We start from the raw sequence: 12,845 nt of genomic DNA on the forward strand, positions 1-12,845 counted from the left end.
CTGCCCCTATGTACAAGAATATAGCTACTATAATACTGCTCTTATGTACAATAATATAACTACTATAATACTGCTCCTATGTACAATAATATAACTACTGTAATACTGCCTCTATGTGCAAGAATATAAGTACTATAATACTGCCCCTATATACAAGAATATTACTACTATAATACTGCTCCTATGTACAAGAATATAACTACTGTAATACTGCCTCTATGTGCAAGAACATGTATGTTAAGAACTTTAGCATTTCTATGTTCTGCATGTTGTGTTTTCCTCTTTCGCTATATGAACAGGACAGAAGTTGTGTTTTATGTTACTGTTCTCCACTAATTAATTGTAAAATGTCCGTTTCCCTTTAAGGCGCCTGCGCTGTAGACCAGATGATCATGGTGGAGTGTATGGAGGTAATTTAGATTATGTAGATTTGGAGTTTGGTGAAGCAGAAGACGAATAACTTTCGCTCCGAGTCACAGACATGACTTTCCTGCTACATTTCACTGCGGGTCTCGCAGAGTCTCTGACAATTAGTCGGTGCTGGGAAATTCTGTTTGGCACTGGGAGATCGGCTATGGATGTGCAGCCACTGATCTGTGGGAAGAAGCGAGCAGGTGTGCGTCTTCACGGCGTTACACTCCGGTTCTGAGCCTGCGTCTCCTGCCGATGATCCATGAACCGCCCGCTGGCACAGACGTAAGATGCCGCTCCAATAAGGCAAATTCTGCAGGTGCGGAGCGGAGAACATGAGCGCCTGGCCAGGAACATGAAATCAGCGACAATGCAAAGATTTCAATGGTTTTAAGCTGTTGCTTCCTTTTAACGCCGGCACAGCGATTGGGTAATTAAAATTTGCAAAGCAAAATATTTTTGGAGGAGTTACATTTCTGTAAATCCTCTACAGCCAGTGTTACATTGTGTATCCGTCATCATGCACAAAATAAATACAGAGCAGCGTAAATTACTGGAGCTGAACTCTTATGGGCATCCGATAAGGGCCATGGAGGGACCCCCACACCTCATCTCATTCTATTAGGGGCCCATAAGTTTAATAAAAAAGTTTAATAAATCCCCTTAAGTTTTGCACGAAGCTAATAATTAACGACCCCTGCAGTGAAAAGACGTACTGACCCAATACTCCGTCATCAGCGGATACATTCACTATACACAATGTAGCAAACTACTGGGACAGAATAGGGTTCTGCTGCTGAGGCTCAGACTGGATACAATCAGAAGTTCTAGGTCTATACTGGCTCCTCAACTCCATGTGTCAACAAGAACATTTCTTTCTATAGACAGCAAGCAGAGATTTTGAAAATGGTGGAAATTTTAACCCATTCATTATGACAGGCGTTTTATACAACTCTTAATGAATTTGAGGCATCTTCTCCAATTGTCAGGACTCATACCCAGCAACTCTGGTGCACCAGGCAGCAGATCTTCCCTTTGAGCTATTTCAGCTAGCTGGACAGTTTCTTGCTAACTCGGGTACAAGTACCTGTGTAATTCCAGATTGTGTCCATCCTATAAATTCCCGCATCTTGTAAATCTCCTGATTGAACATCCTATTTAAACCTGGCATTGCACTTTCTTACTTGCAAGATTACGGAGCTCCCAGCCTTTAGTCAAGCTCTCCTTTCACTTGCTGCTTCATCAAAGATTATATTGCTGCTCCCGTGTACTAACTTCTGGCTATTCCTGACTATGCAACCTGCTTATCCTCTCAACTATACTGCTGCTCATGTGTACTAATTTCTGGCTATTCCTGACTACGCTAGCTGCTTATCCTCTCAACTATACTGCTGCTCCCGTGTACTAACTTCTGGCTATTCCTGACTACGCTAGCTGCTTATCCTCTCAACTATACTGCTGCTCCCATGTACTGACTTCGGGCTATTCCTGACTATGCAACCAGCTGATCCTTCAACTACACTGCTGCTCCAGTCTACTAACTTCTGGCTATTCCTGACTACGCTTGCTGCTTATCCTCTCAACTATACTGCTGCTCCTGTATACTGACTTCGGGCTATTCCTGACTATGCAACCAGCTGATCCTTCAACTATACTGCTGCTCCAGTCTACTAACTTCTGGCTATTCCTGACTACGCTTGCTGCTTATCCTCTCAACTATACTGCTGCTCCTGTGTACTGACTTCGGGCTATTCCTGACTATGCAACCAGCTGATCCTTCAACTACACTGCTGCTCCAGTCTACTAACTTCTGGCTATTCCTGACTACGCTAGCTGCTTATCCTCTCAACTATACTGCTGCTCCTGTGTACTGACTTCGGGCTATTCCTGACTATGCAACCAGCTGATCCTTCAACTATACTGCTGCACTGCGTACCGACTTATGGCTATATCCTGACTATGCTTGCTGCAGATCCTGCAACTATACTGCTGCTCCCGTGTACTGACCTTTGGCTATTCCTGACTACAGAACCTGCAGATCCTTCAACTATACTGCTGCTCCTGTGTACTGACCTCTGGCTATATCCTGACTACGATTCCTGCTTATCCTCCTAACTATACCACTGCTCTCGTGTACCGACCTCTGGCTATTCCTGACTACAGAACCTGCAGAACCTTCAACTATACTGCTGCTCCTGTGTACCGCGACCTCTGGCTATTCCTTACTACGCTACCTGCCAGTGCTGCCCCTAGTGGTTGCAAATTGCAATTCCACAACTCAAACCCAGGTCAGTTCATAACACCAGTTCTGTCTTCAATATGGATAGTGCATGTCTTTATAGAATTTTGCACATCTTCCAAGTGCCATCACCATAAATTCAAGCCAATCAGGGGCCGCATGCTGTTCTGTCAGAATTTATGCAACAAAGTAAATTTGTAGGGCACCCTTGGCCAAACCTCGCCCTAGTTATTCAGCTTTTCTAAAAGTTGCCTCAGATGACTGAAAAAAAAAACAACAAAAAAGTAGTCCCAAGTTGCACAAATACTTTGTTTTATGAAAGAGTTCTGCCCAAAACTTCCTGATGAATCGCAGACCTCGTCATTGCCCTGAAACGCGGTCACATCCAGTCAACTAGTGTCCGCCATACACACCGGCCGTGTCCACAGGATTACTTTAACTTGCAAAAGAAGTGTCCTTTCTGGATAATTAGGTGCTGGATTAAAGGATTTTTACTTTCAGCACTCAAATATCACATCCCAGATTGTTTATTTCTACAGGATCAGAGTTTATCCCTTTAACGGCGTCTTTTCTTGTGATGATCTCCTTAGTGTTTGCGTTTTTGGTTCATCACTTTTGTTTTTCTCGTCTTCATGAATCACAAAATTAAAAAAAAAAAAAAAAAAAAAAAAAAAAAAGAAATGGTTTCCCATCTCATCACATTTTAGGATCAGACAGAAATGAACCCCACAGACAAGCAGCATCCAGCGGCTGCCCCATCCAGGCCAATGGTATGGGAGCGATGTGACTAACGGGGGGGGATCTGGCACTGGCTCACGGACCTCCGAATGATTGAGAGGAGACATAAAATGTAAATGAGCTTGTTTCCGATCGCTTAATTGTAATGATGCAACGAGCAAAGGGAAGAATTTACTGTCTCCAGTTTTCTCTAAAAAGCAATCAGTGGAAAAGACGACTTCGCTGATTTATGGGAAACTTCTCCATCTCCGCACTCCATACATTAACCGCCAAGACACACATAAGATGGATGGATCGACGGCTACAAGATGACTTACAGTAAATTCCCAGTGATCCGGAAACCACTCATCTGCCATCAGATGCTCAGTGCTGGATTACCAGGAGGTTGTCTGACGCTGCCAAGGTCAATGCCAAGGACAAAGAGCAGACAGCGTAGCCATCACTACCCCGTGTTACAGGAAGAACCGAATAATCCTCCAATTCCTGATGACATTCTTCATCTGATCATCTCCAATCTCACAAGGTTTGTCGGTAGCCGCTACGAGTTGAGCAGGGAGAAGCCATACACATAAAACTGTGGCATTCGGACAATCGTGTGCGGCATCTGCAGGACTGCACAACGGTCAGATTGCAGGACACGACTGGATCACATTGCACCAAAGACCCTGGTGTCGGAATATTCCTACATAACGAATGTAGATGCCCCCCACCGGAAGCCTCAATCACTTCCGCTGAGTACCAGCGCAGTGCCACTCAGTTACAGAATGCGCCGATTTGTGACAGCTCCAATTATTGTCATTAAGCCATTAATTCTCCAGCAGTTCTGCGCCGCCGTAACCTTTACTGATGGATTAGAACGTTGCGAGCGGCGCGGCACACGGACTAATTTCCTGAAACAATAAAACACAATATCTCGTTGGAGCTCAATGAAACGCAGCGAGGAGACCTTACTCATGCTTCACATCTAGATGCGGAGTCATGTTCCTGTCATTATGTGCCGTACTTAGTGCAGCTCGGAATCGCGGATCCGGCACCTTCTATTCACTCGCTGTTTGTCTCCCAATTCTTTTGATTTCCTATGTTTCTTTTTTCTGCCGTAGAAAAATCAGAAAATAAACAAAAAGGCTCCAATTCAGCAAGTGGCATTTGTAATAATTCTGGGGTAAAACACCTGGAAATGTCAGATGTTTTTTGCGCAACTTCACGTTGTACAAAAAGTTTGCAACCAGCCAGCAAGGAGGGAGAAATGGTGTGAATACAGAAACAGCAAAGGGAAGAAAGACCCAAAATCTGCAGTTTGTGCCCGATTCTGGCCTCTCTACTGCAGGAGAGGAGCGTTCTGCTGTTACAACATTACTATGTGCCTCCAATGGCAGATATACCGTATTTCATGAGGCAGACACATATTCCTGACTGTCGCTTCTCTCCTACACCATGGACTACAAGTGTCAGTCCTCACTGCCTTTCTATCATTTTATTCATGAAACAAGAAGATCAGGATGAACAGGACAACAGGTCAGGTCCATCTCTGCTTCCACCAGATAAATAACTGTCAGAAGAGTTAAGTCATTCAAAATGTCAAAGTTTCCTTACATGTCCGTAACAAACAACCCAGAAAAGAATGTATTTTATGCTCACGTTACATCAAACAGAAGAATCCCAATTAGGAGGTTAATGATTTAATTTTAACCTGAGGCACTTGGATGGTGGCTGCGCTTGTCTGCCAGCTCCTGCCACGCTCTCCTGTCAATCACCAATAACTCCCATCATTACTGCGACTTGTACCCTGGGATCCAATCCTCTGACCGCTGGATATTGGACAGATGTTGAAATTAATCAGTGGTTTATACGGAAAAACAACAAAAGGCAAACACAAAGGACATCTCCACAGTATGGCCGCCGCACCCCGAGGCCTCTTTACGGCGAAGTGCTGATAAAAGCAGGAGTCTCTGTGGGGCATCAGTAGGGATTAGTACAGCAATGGTATCAAAAGGGTCTGTGCACACGTTGTAGATTTGTATCACGTTTTTTCTGTGCAGATTTGACACACAACATGAAGGATTTCCCGGTACCCTCAAAGTGAATGAGACTCCTGAGGTCTCGTGCACACGTTGCTGGTTTTTCCTTGCAGATTTACCACGCATATAAATATTTAACGATAAATTTTTTCAGCACTTTTCCTGCAGATTTCACCCGTAAAAATTTGTGGGGAAAAATCTGCAACAAAAATGCAATTAAAAAAAATGAGTCAAAAACGCACCTATTTTACACAACGTTTTTTCTGCCAACAGATGCAGAAATTCTGCAAATACTTAGTGTGTGCACATGGCTGTAAGTGTGAAATGTTACACTAGTTACAGGCTGGAACAAAGCACGGGTCACCTTGGAGCAGAAATGACAATCAGCAAGCGCCGTCAAAATCCAAAAATACAAGACAAAATATGAAAAGGCCAAGGACTGGCGCCAGGGAAAAAGAAAAGTCAGGGCAACGTAGTGACGAGTGCAGACAGAAGCTCCAGCAAATCCTGAGGCCACTGATGTACTAAGGATAGGGGTTCACTTACTTACCCATATCCATCTCACAACTCATCGAGCCTTAGCACTGTCCTAATGTCGACCTACATTGCAGGAAGGAAGGGGCCTTCAGAACATTAGGATCTATTTGCATTTGTAAATTCTGCAGCAGAGACCTGACTGTACAGGGAATCTGTCAGTAAGATCAACCCGCCACAAATAGCATATCTGGGCATGAAGGCATTTGAAATGGAAATCCATCGACACCTTTATATCTTCTATCTGATGCTGCATTGCAGAGAAATTTGTATTTTAATTCATAGGCAAATAAGGCGTTAAGTGCTCAAGGTGTTTTCTGAGCACTAAACGAGCCTCAGCCTCCCGAGCTTGTTTCCTGACAAGCACCAGACTATCGAGCTGGATCGATACCTCACTGTCCATGTGACGCTGGAGGTCAGGAAAGAATCGCCAAGGGACTATTTTTTAAAAATCTTCAATGTCTTGGGCCCCTTAATATCCATTTAACGTCCTCAGCCCACCTATATGATTGCTTCTATTGAGAATATATCCAGCAGATACACTTGCAACAAACCCTCAGCTGTAAGAAGTATTTTGGTCAGGACAGATGTTTATTTTTTATTTCTAAAACTCTTCTCACTAACAACAAGCAGAGATCTTGCAAACAGCAAAGAACTAGAGAACAAATACTATATAAGTAACCTTGCAATGTTTGGTGGCTCTACTGACCCCTTTGCCCACACATACTTACACCGTTGCCCAAGCACACTAATTATGTTGTCCCTGCACACTGACACTATTGCCCGCGCACACCAATTCTGTTCCCTGCGCACACTGACCCCGTTGCCCAAGCACACTGACGCCATTGCACGAGCACACCGATTCCATTGCCCACGCACACTGACGCCATTGCCTGAGCACACTGACACCGTTGCCCGCACACACCTATTCTGTTGCCCGCGCACACTGATGTCATTGCCCGAGCACACTGATTCCATAGCCCGAGCACACCGATGCTGTTACCCGCACACACTGGTTCCATTGCTCCAGCACACTGACCCCGTTGCCCGCGCACACTGACGTCATTGCCCGAGCACACTGATTCCATAGCCCGAGCACACCGATGCTGTTACCCGCACACACTGGTTCCATTGCTCCAGCACACTGACCCCGTTGCCCGCGCACACTGACGTCATTGCCCGAGCACACTGATTCCATAGCCCGAGCACACCGATGCTGTTACCCGCACACACTGGTTCCATTGCTCCAGCACACTGACCCCGTTGACCGCGCACACTGACGTCATTGCCCGAGCACACTGATTCCATAGCCCGAGCACACCGATGCTGTTATCCGCACACACTGGTTCCATTGCTCCAGCACATTGACCCCGTTGCCCGCGCACACCGAAGCTATTGCAGCCGCTAACCTGCATTAGAGTTGAGTTCTTCATTCTCGGACTCGGTCCCGTTCTGGCTGCCGCTCCCGTGGAGGCTGCTTATCGCCATCAGCTTCATCTTCTGGAGTTTCATGGCTTCCGCCATAGCAGCCGCCGTGAGTCCTGATGGAAGAAAGAAGTAAATTGTGAGACATTTCTGTTGTCAGACACAAAATGTACTTGACAGCAGGAGAACGCTGGAAATTCACCCTACAAACGGCATTTCATTTCTAATTTTTCACCTTTCTCACAAATATCCCTAAATATCCTGCTGCGCAGCACTCAGGGAGATGTAGCGAGTTCTGTCAATCTCCTTTGTACAGCAAAGACACCGCCAGCACCAGAAAAGCATTGCATGTGTGAACGCAGCTTTGGATGTGATTGGAGGACACTTGTCACCTCCTCGCAGACTCGTCGGTAGGCATACATTCAAATAAAATGCAGCAAGTGATCAATAATCCGCAGGCTATATAGTAAATTTCTGATCGCTGGGGTCCCAATACTAGGACCCTCTAGAACCCCAGGAACAAGGCTCAGTACTGCACCACTGGACTGGTTTGTTACAAGGTATCCAGGTCAGACATTCCGCACAAATCCCCTAGATTTTACAATGTATCAGTCTGGAGTCCTGAGAGCATTTAATACACTGGATACAATTGTGGCAAAGCTTTAACAATGAGAAGTTTGAGGTCAGAATTAGACTTTCAGCTTCTGGATATAAACAGGAAACTTTGACATGGAGGGGGTATCGCCTCTGTAAGAAATCACACACGTGACAAATATGCTATGTAGGGTGCTAGCGCACAGTGGGTGTGGCCAGTAGGTTCAGCACTCCACCCCGCCCTCTGGTTTTGAATGCCCCGCCTCCTGCATTTGTGATTGACAGTACTGGCTGCAGCGAGCACTGTGCAGAGAAAGCTCTGTTTTTGCCGAATGAAGTCAGCGATCAGAACACTAAATGAGCAATTTTTCCTACGAAGATCTGCTCATCTTCTACTGTCAGTTTGGATCCTCAGACCTCGTTATTAATGGTGATGATGGAAAGCTGCAGATGGGTAAGTAAACCTAGTCTCTGCATAATGAGAAGACTGGACCCGGTCACCAGCCCTGCAGGTTCCGTGTGGCCCCGGACTAGGCATCAGAATTTGACCCCCAACAGTCCGAGTGCGATGATCCCGTAACACATCCGTCCTCATCACCTCGTATCAGACAAAGCCGCGCTGTCAAAACTGCGAACAACTACATTAGGAAAACTCAGCAATCGGATTCCATGGTTGGAAATTAATTAAACCAAACGCCGGAGTCGGTGAACTGATGCTTGTTCTGATATTAAAACAAAACACTTAATTACATTTACAACCGGCGCTCCGCAACCAACACTGGGCGAGAATAAAGTGATGGCAGCATGGCTCGCGGATACATGCTGGCGCTTGGGGGGAGGGTGCAGAAAGAAATAACAGAAAGACGGAGCAAAGAATGCCGCACTCAGATCAGGGATGGAAACGGTCTCCTATATATATATCTTTTATACATATATACACACAGTAAATACATCGATGCACAAGTCATCATTTCCATAAGTCCTGTGAACCAGAAGCTGAGGCGTTAATGCTAATTAACCCCCCGTAACCCCAAGGTGCATCCAGCCCTGCACTTGGGCATTCGAAACTCTATTGAACTGGTTCTAAGTTAAGCTTGCGTCTGAAAATCCAATATGGCTTCCATGATTGCGCCAGTGGGGGATTGTTACTCAGCTTTTATACATCGCTAGAGCAGCGTACCACCAATTTGCAGCAGGCCCGTGACTGCTATGGAATCCATGAGCAGGGGACGGTCTAGCACCAAATGGCCCCACCCCCGCCTAGTGTCATCCTACACAGTAGACACCATCTGTTAATGGCTATGATTGACGTCAGCAAGGAGCAAAGCAGTTTAACCCCTTAGGTGCCATGATGAACAGTAATCATGGCATCCAAGGATTTCTATGTGTGCCCCTGTACCCAGCAATACTGCATCATTTGACAAGGGAAAGCGTTTCAAAGGTGACTATAAACTTATAATATATAAATCTATCAATATCTTGTGAATATTATAGCCCATTAATTGTCCTGTAGATTGATGGGGACCAGGGTCCCGAGACCCTCACTGATCGTGCAAACTGCTGGGCAGAGACCCTCAGCTCACGCATGATCACGCTGACCGTAAATTCCACAACTCCAGAACCTCGCAATCAATTCTGCCATTTATACAGATTGGCCATTCAGGAGTTTTGGAAAGCTGGGAGACACTCGACAAGGTTGATACAACAGCTGTCATCCATCTGTCCGGGGGAATACACAGAAAAGCAGAAGAGAATTGAAGATTGTTACAATTTTTTTTCTTGTTTGTTTATTTTTACTTCTTTGTTGTTTGTTTCCTTCTTCTACTTTCTGCTTTGTAGAAACATGCTGTTTAACCCCTTGTTTTCTCCCCTCCTTGAAGTAACACTCATCACAAACCATAAACTTAGCCGTCCAGCTTTCCTCCTGCAACTCATAGAAAACACTCCTCGATTTGCTCAATAAAAGCCTTGTGAATTGTCTGATTGTCTTGTTAAGTTTTTAAGGTCTTCCCCCTTTTCTTAAAGAAAATTACAAGGTTAAGATCAAAAAGGCGAAAGTGCTGAAAGCTGGAGAAAAGGTCGCTCTCCCTGGAAATGGAAGGCTGGAGATGAAAGAGGACGCCGCACATTTGCCTTTTGATCTCGGCCGGATCCATTTGGCACAGTTGAGGTTTTATTCCATATTTCAGTCCTACGTGATATCATGACTGAAGCGCGTTCTGCAGCGATTCTTCACCGTTAACGACTCGCGGATGGCGGCAGATTGTGAATCATCGATGAAACTGAATGCCAGACCCTGTAAATCACGAGAAACATGAGTACTCCATCCTCATCCCATAACTATCGTGGTCTCCTACAGGGATGCAAGCTGCTATAAAGCCCAGTAGAACTATCACCCAACTTTCCACAGATCCTGAATGGCTACAAATCTGCCTTATTCTTGATTTGCACTCTTTGTATGCGTTATCCTTCACTTCTCCTTTGCTGTGATACATAAGTGCCCACCGTGGTTACTACACAGTTTTCTACAGATCCTGAATGGTATCTAATCCTCAAATGTTACATGACACTACACTATATGCCAGTTTTCATTGGGAATATCTGGAAGTGATGCGGTGCCCATGGTGGCTGCTACTCTACTTTCCACAGACCCTGAGTGGCACATTCATCTACAGATACATTGTATGCCATCCTGCTGGAACACTGTTCCTAGAAACTCGGTCACCAACTTTTCAAACACCTTGATAGGAGTATAAGGCTGTGTTCACACACAGCATTTTTTTAGCGGTTTTCACTATAAAACCGCTATAAAACCGCTAAAAATAAGCTGCACAGTCATTTCTATGCATTTTGCACTTTTTGTGCACATTGATGCGATTTTTACCGCGAAAAAACCGCATCGCGGTAAAAAACGCAGCATGCTCATTAATTTTGCGGATGTTTCTGCGGTTTTGGCTTCTTCCATGCGTTTAGAAACCGCTGCGGAAAAAAACGCATCAAAAACACATCAAAACCACGCAAAAAAACGCCGCGGATAAATAGGTGCGGTTTCTGGGAAGGGATTCAGGTTTTTGAGCAGAAATTTTCTGCAACGTGTGCACTTAGCCTAACTGTAAACCATTTTACATAGGCAAAACCCTCCGAACAATTTTCTCTAACCGCTAATATTTTTGGAATTCTATTAATGAACCAGGAGGCTCAGGATGAACATTATAGTCATTGACAGATGAGGCAGCAGCAGTATTACATGATGTGTACTGAAAAAAACAGATGATATTTAAAGAAGTGAAGCCATTAACATTGTTATCCCTTTAATATATTGCAGTCATCATGTTATACAGCATTGTGCACTTACATTTGCTTATTTTCCCTTTCTACCCAGTAAAATATTCTCTACTCTCTGCTCTATGTAAAAACTGGAAGTCTCTTGTCCCTGTATTTATCATCCCAGTCTTCATCTCCTGACCCAGTTGCTCCATCCTCCCCCTTTAGGGACTTTTGCAATGATGACTCATACAGAGAGAATAGACCTCCTGTTTCTACATAGAGCGTAGGAGGATTCAGCTACTCAGTTATTATTTAATCACGTGATGACATAGACCTAATGGAAAAGAGAAGAATTATCAGGGTAGAAAGGAAAATGAGAAATTGTAAGTGCTGAGTGCTGTATAATATGATGACAGCAATATATTAATAGGGTGAAAATTTTGATGGGAGGAGAACGATGGTGAAGAGGAGAAGGAGGTGGTGGGCTTCCTTTAACTTACTTAAACACACATTTTATTTTTCTTTTTTTGCGTAAATCAGACTAGAACTAGTCTTTTGTTCCATTATTCAAATCCGCAGGCTGTCAATTCTATGCGCATAATCAGGGTGGATTTCATCAGTTTGCAAGTAAGGCTCCATTCTCATGTACAGCACCATGTATTCAATGGTGCTATATAAATAAATAATAATAATAATTCCCACAATTAGTATTTGCTGAGTTTTTGATGTTGCAAAATAAAATCTGCAAGTAACACACGGATTTTGTAGCAGATTCTGAAGAGCCGACCTTAAAAGAGTAGGAAGTGAACCTAATAATCACATTGTATCAGGTAATGGATTTCCTAATAACTGGAGCCTCATTATAACGTCAGCTGTGATCATAGGATTAATAATAATTTTATTTCTATAGTGCCAACATATACCACAGCACTTTATTGTCTGTACACGTCCATATTAGGCTATGTGCACACATAGTTTTTTGTCTCTGCGGATTTTGGAGAGAAAACCGCAGGTAAATCCGCAGGACAAAAGTCCTGCGGTTTATCTGCGGTTTTACACCTCATAATGGAAGAGGTGTAAGGCTGTGTGCACACGCTGCGGATTAGGTGCGGATTAATCCGCGCGGATTTTGTAAAATCCGCAGGTGAAACCGCAGGTCAAAATACCTGCGGTTTTACCTGCGGATTGCTCTGCGGTTTTGCCCTGCGGTTTTTCATCTCCTCAATGGAGGAGATGGCAAACCGCAGCAGAATCTGCAGAAAGAATGGACATGTCAATGGTCAATGGTCGCTAGTGGGCTACCACTCAGGCAGATCTCACCAGCGACATCGCAGGGGACCGGGGTCGCTACTTACCTGTCAGACGCGGCGATCCTGCGTCCTCCCGCCCGCGTCCATGCGTCGCTCGTCTCCACAGCAGGAAGCGCCACAGGAAGTGGCCGACGAGGAATGGTCCAGCAGCTTCTCGCGCGATCAGCGATAACCAGCGGGGGAGCCGGTCGGAGGTAAGTATCACATGCCGCGATATCGCTAGCAATATCGCTGCTGCGTCACAAAATCGGTGACTTTACAGTGATATTGCTAGCGATATCGCAGTGTGTAACGGGGGCTTAATAGGGG

The 12,845-nt window shown here is 44.8% G+C and overlaps 1 protein-coding gene across 7 annotated transcripts in view; it reads right to left on the minus strand.

The window, feature by feature from the left end:
• Positions 1 to 12,845, minus strand: part of DACH2 (dachshund family transcription factor 2) — a 417,731-nt gene that overhangs the window by 169,159 nt on the left and 235,727 nt on the right. For all 7 annotated transcript variants that reach the window (XM_073589884.1, XM_073589881.1, XM_073589885.1 and 4 more), the window contains one exon: positions 7,350 to 7,481. In XM_073589884.1, the coding sequence (XP_073445985.1) occupies positions 7,350 to 7,481 (132 nt within the window). The remainder of the gene's footprint in view (positions 1 to 7,349; positions 7,482 to 12,845) is intronic.

The sequence above is a fragment of the Dendrobates tinctorius genome, unplaced genomic scaffold (genome assembly GCF_039654945.1).
Source record: "Dendrobates tinctorius isolate UK_male_01 unplaced genomic scaffold, ASM3965494v1 ptg000114l, whole genome shotgun sequence".
In the NCBI taxonomy this organism is placed as follows: Eukaryota; Metazoa; Chordata; class Amphibia; order Anura; family Dendrobatidae; genus Dendrobates; species Dendrobates tinctorius.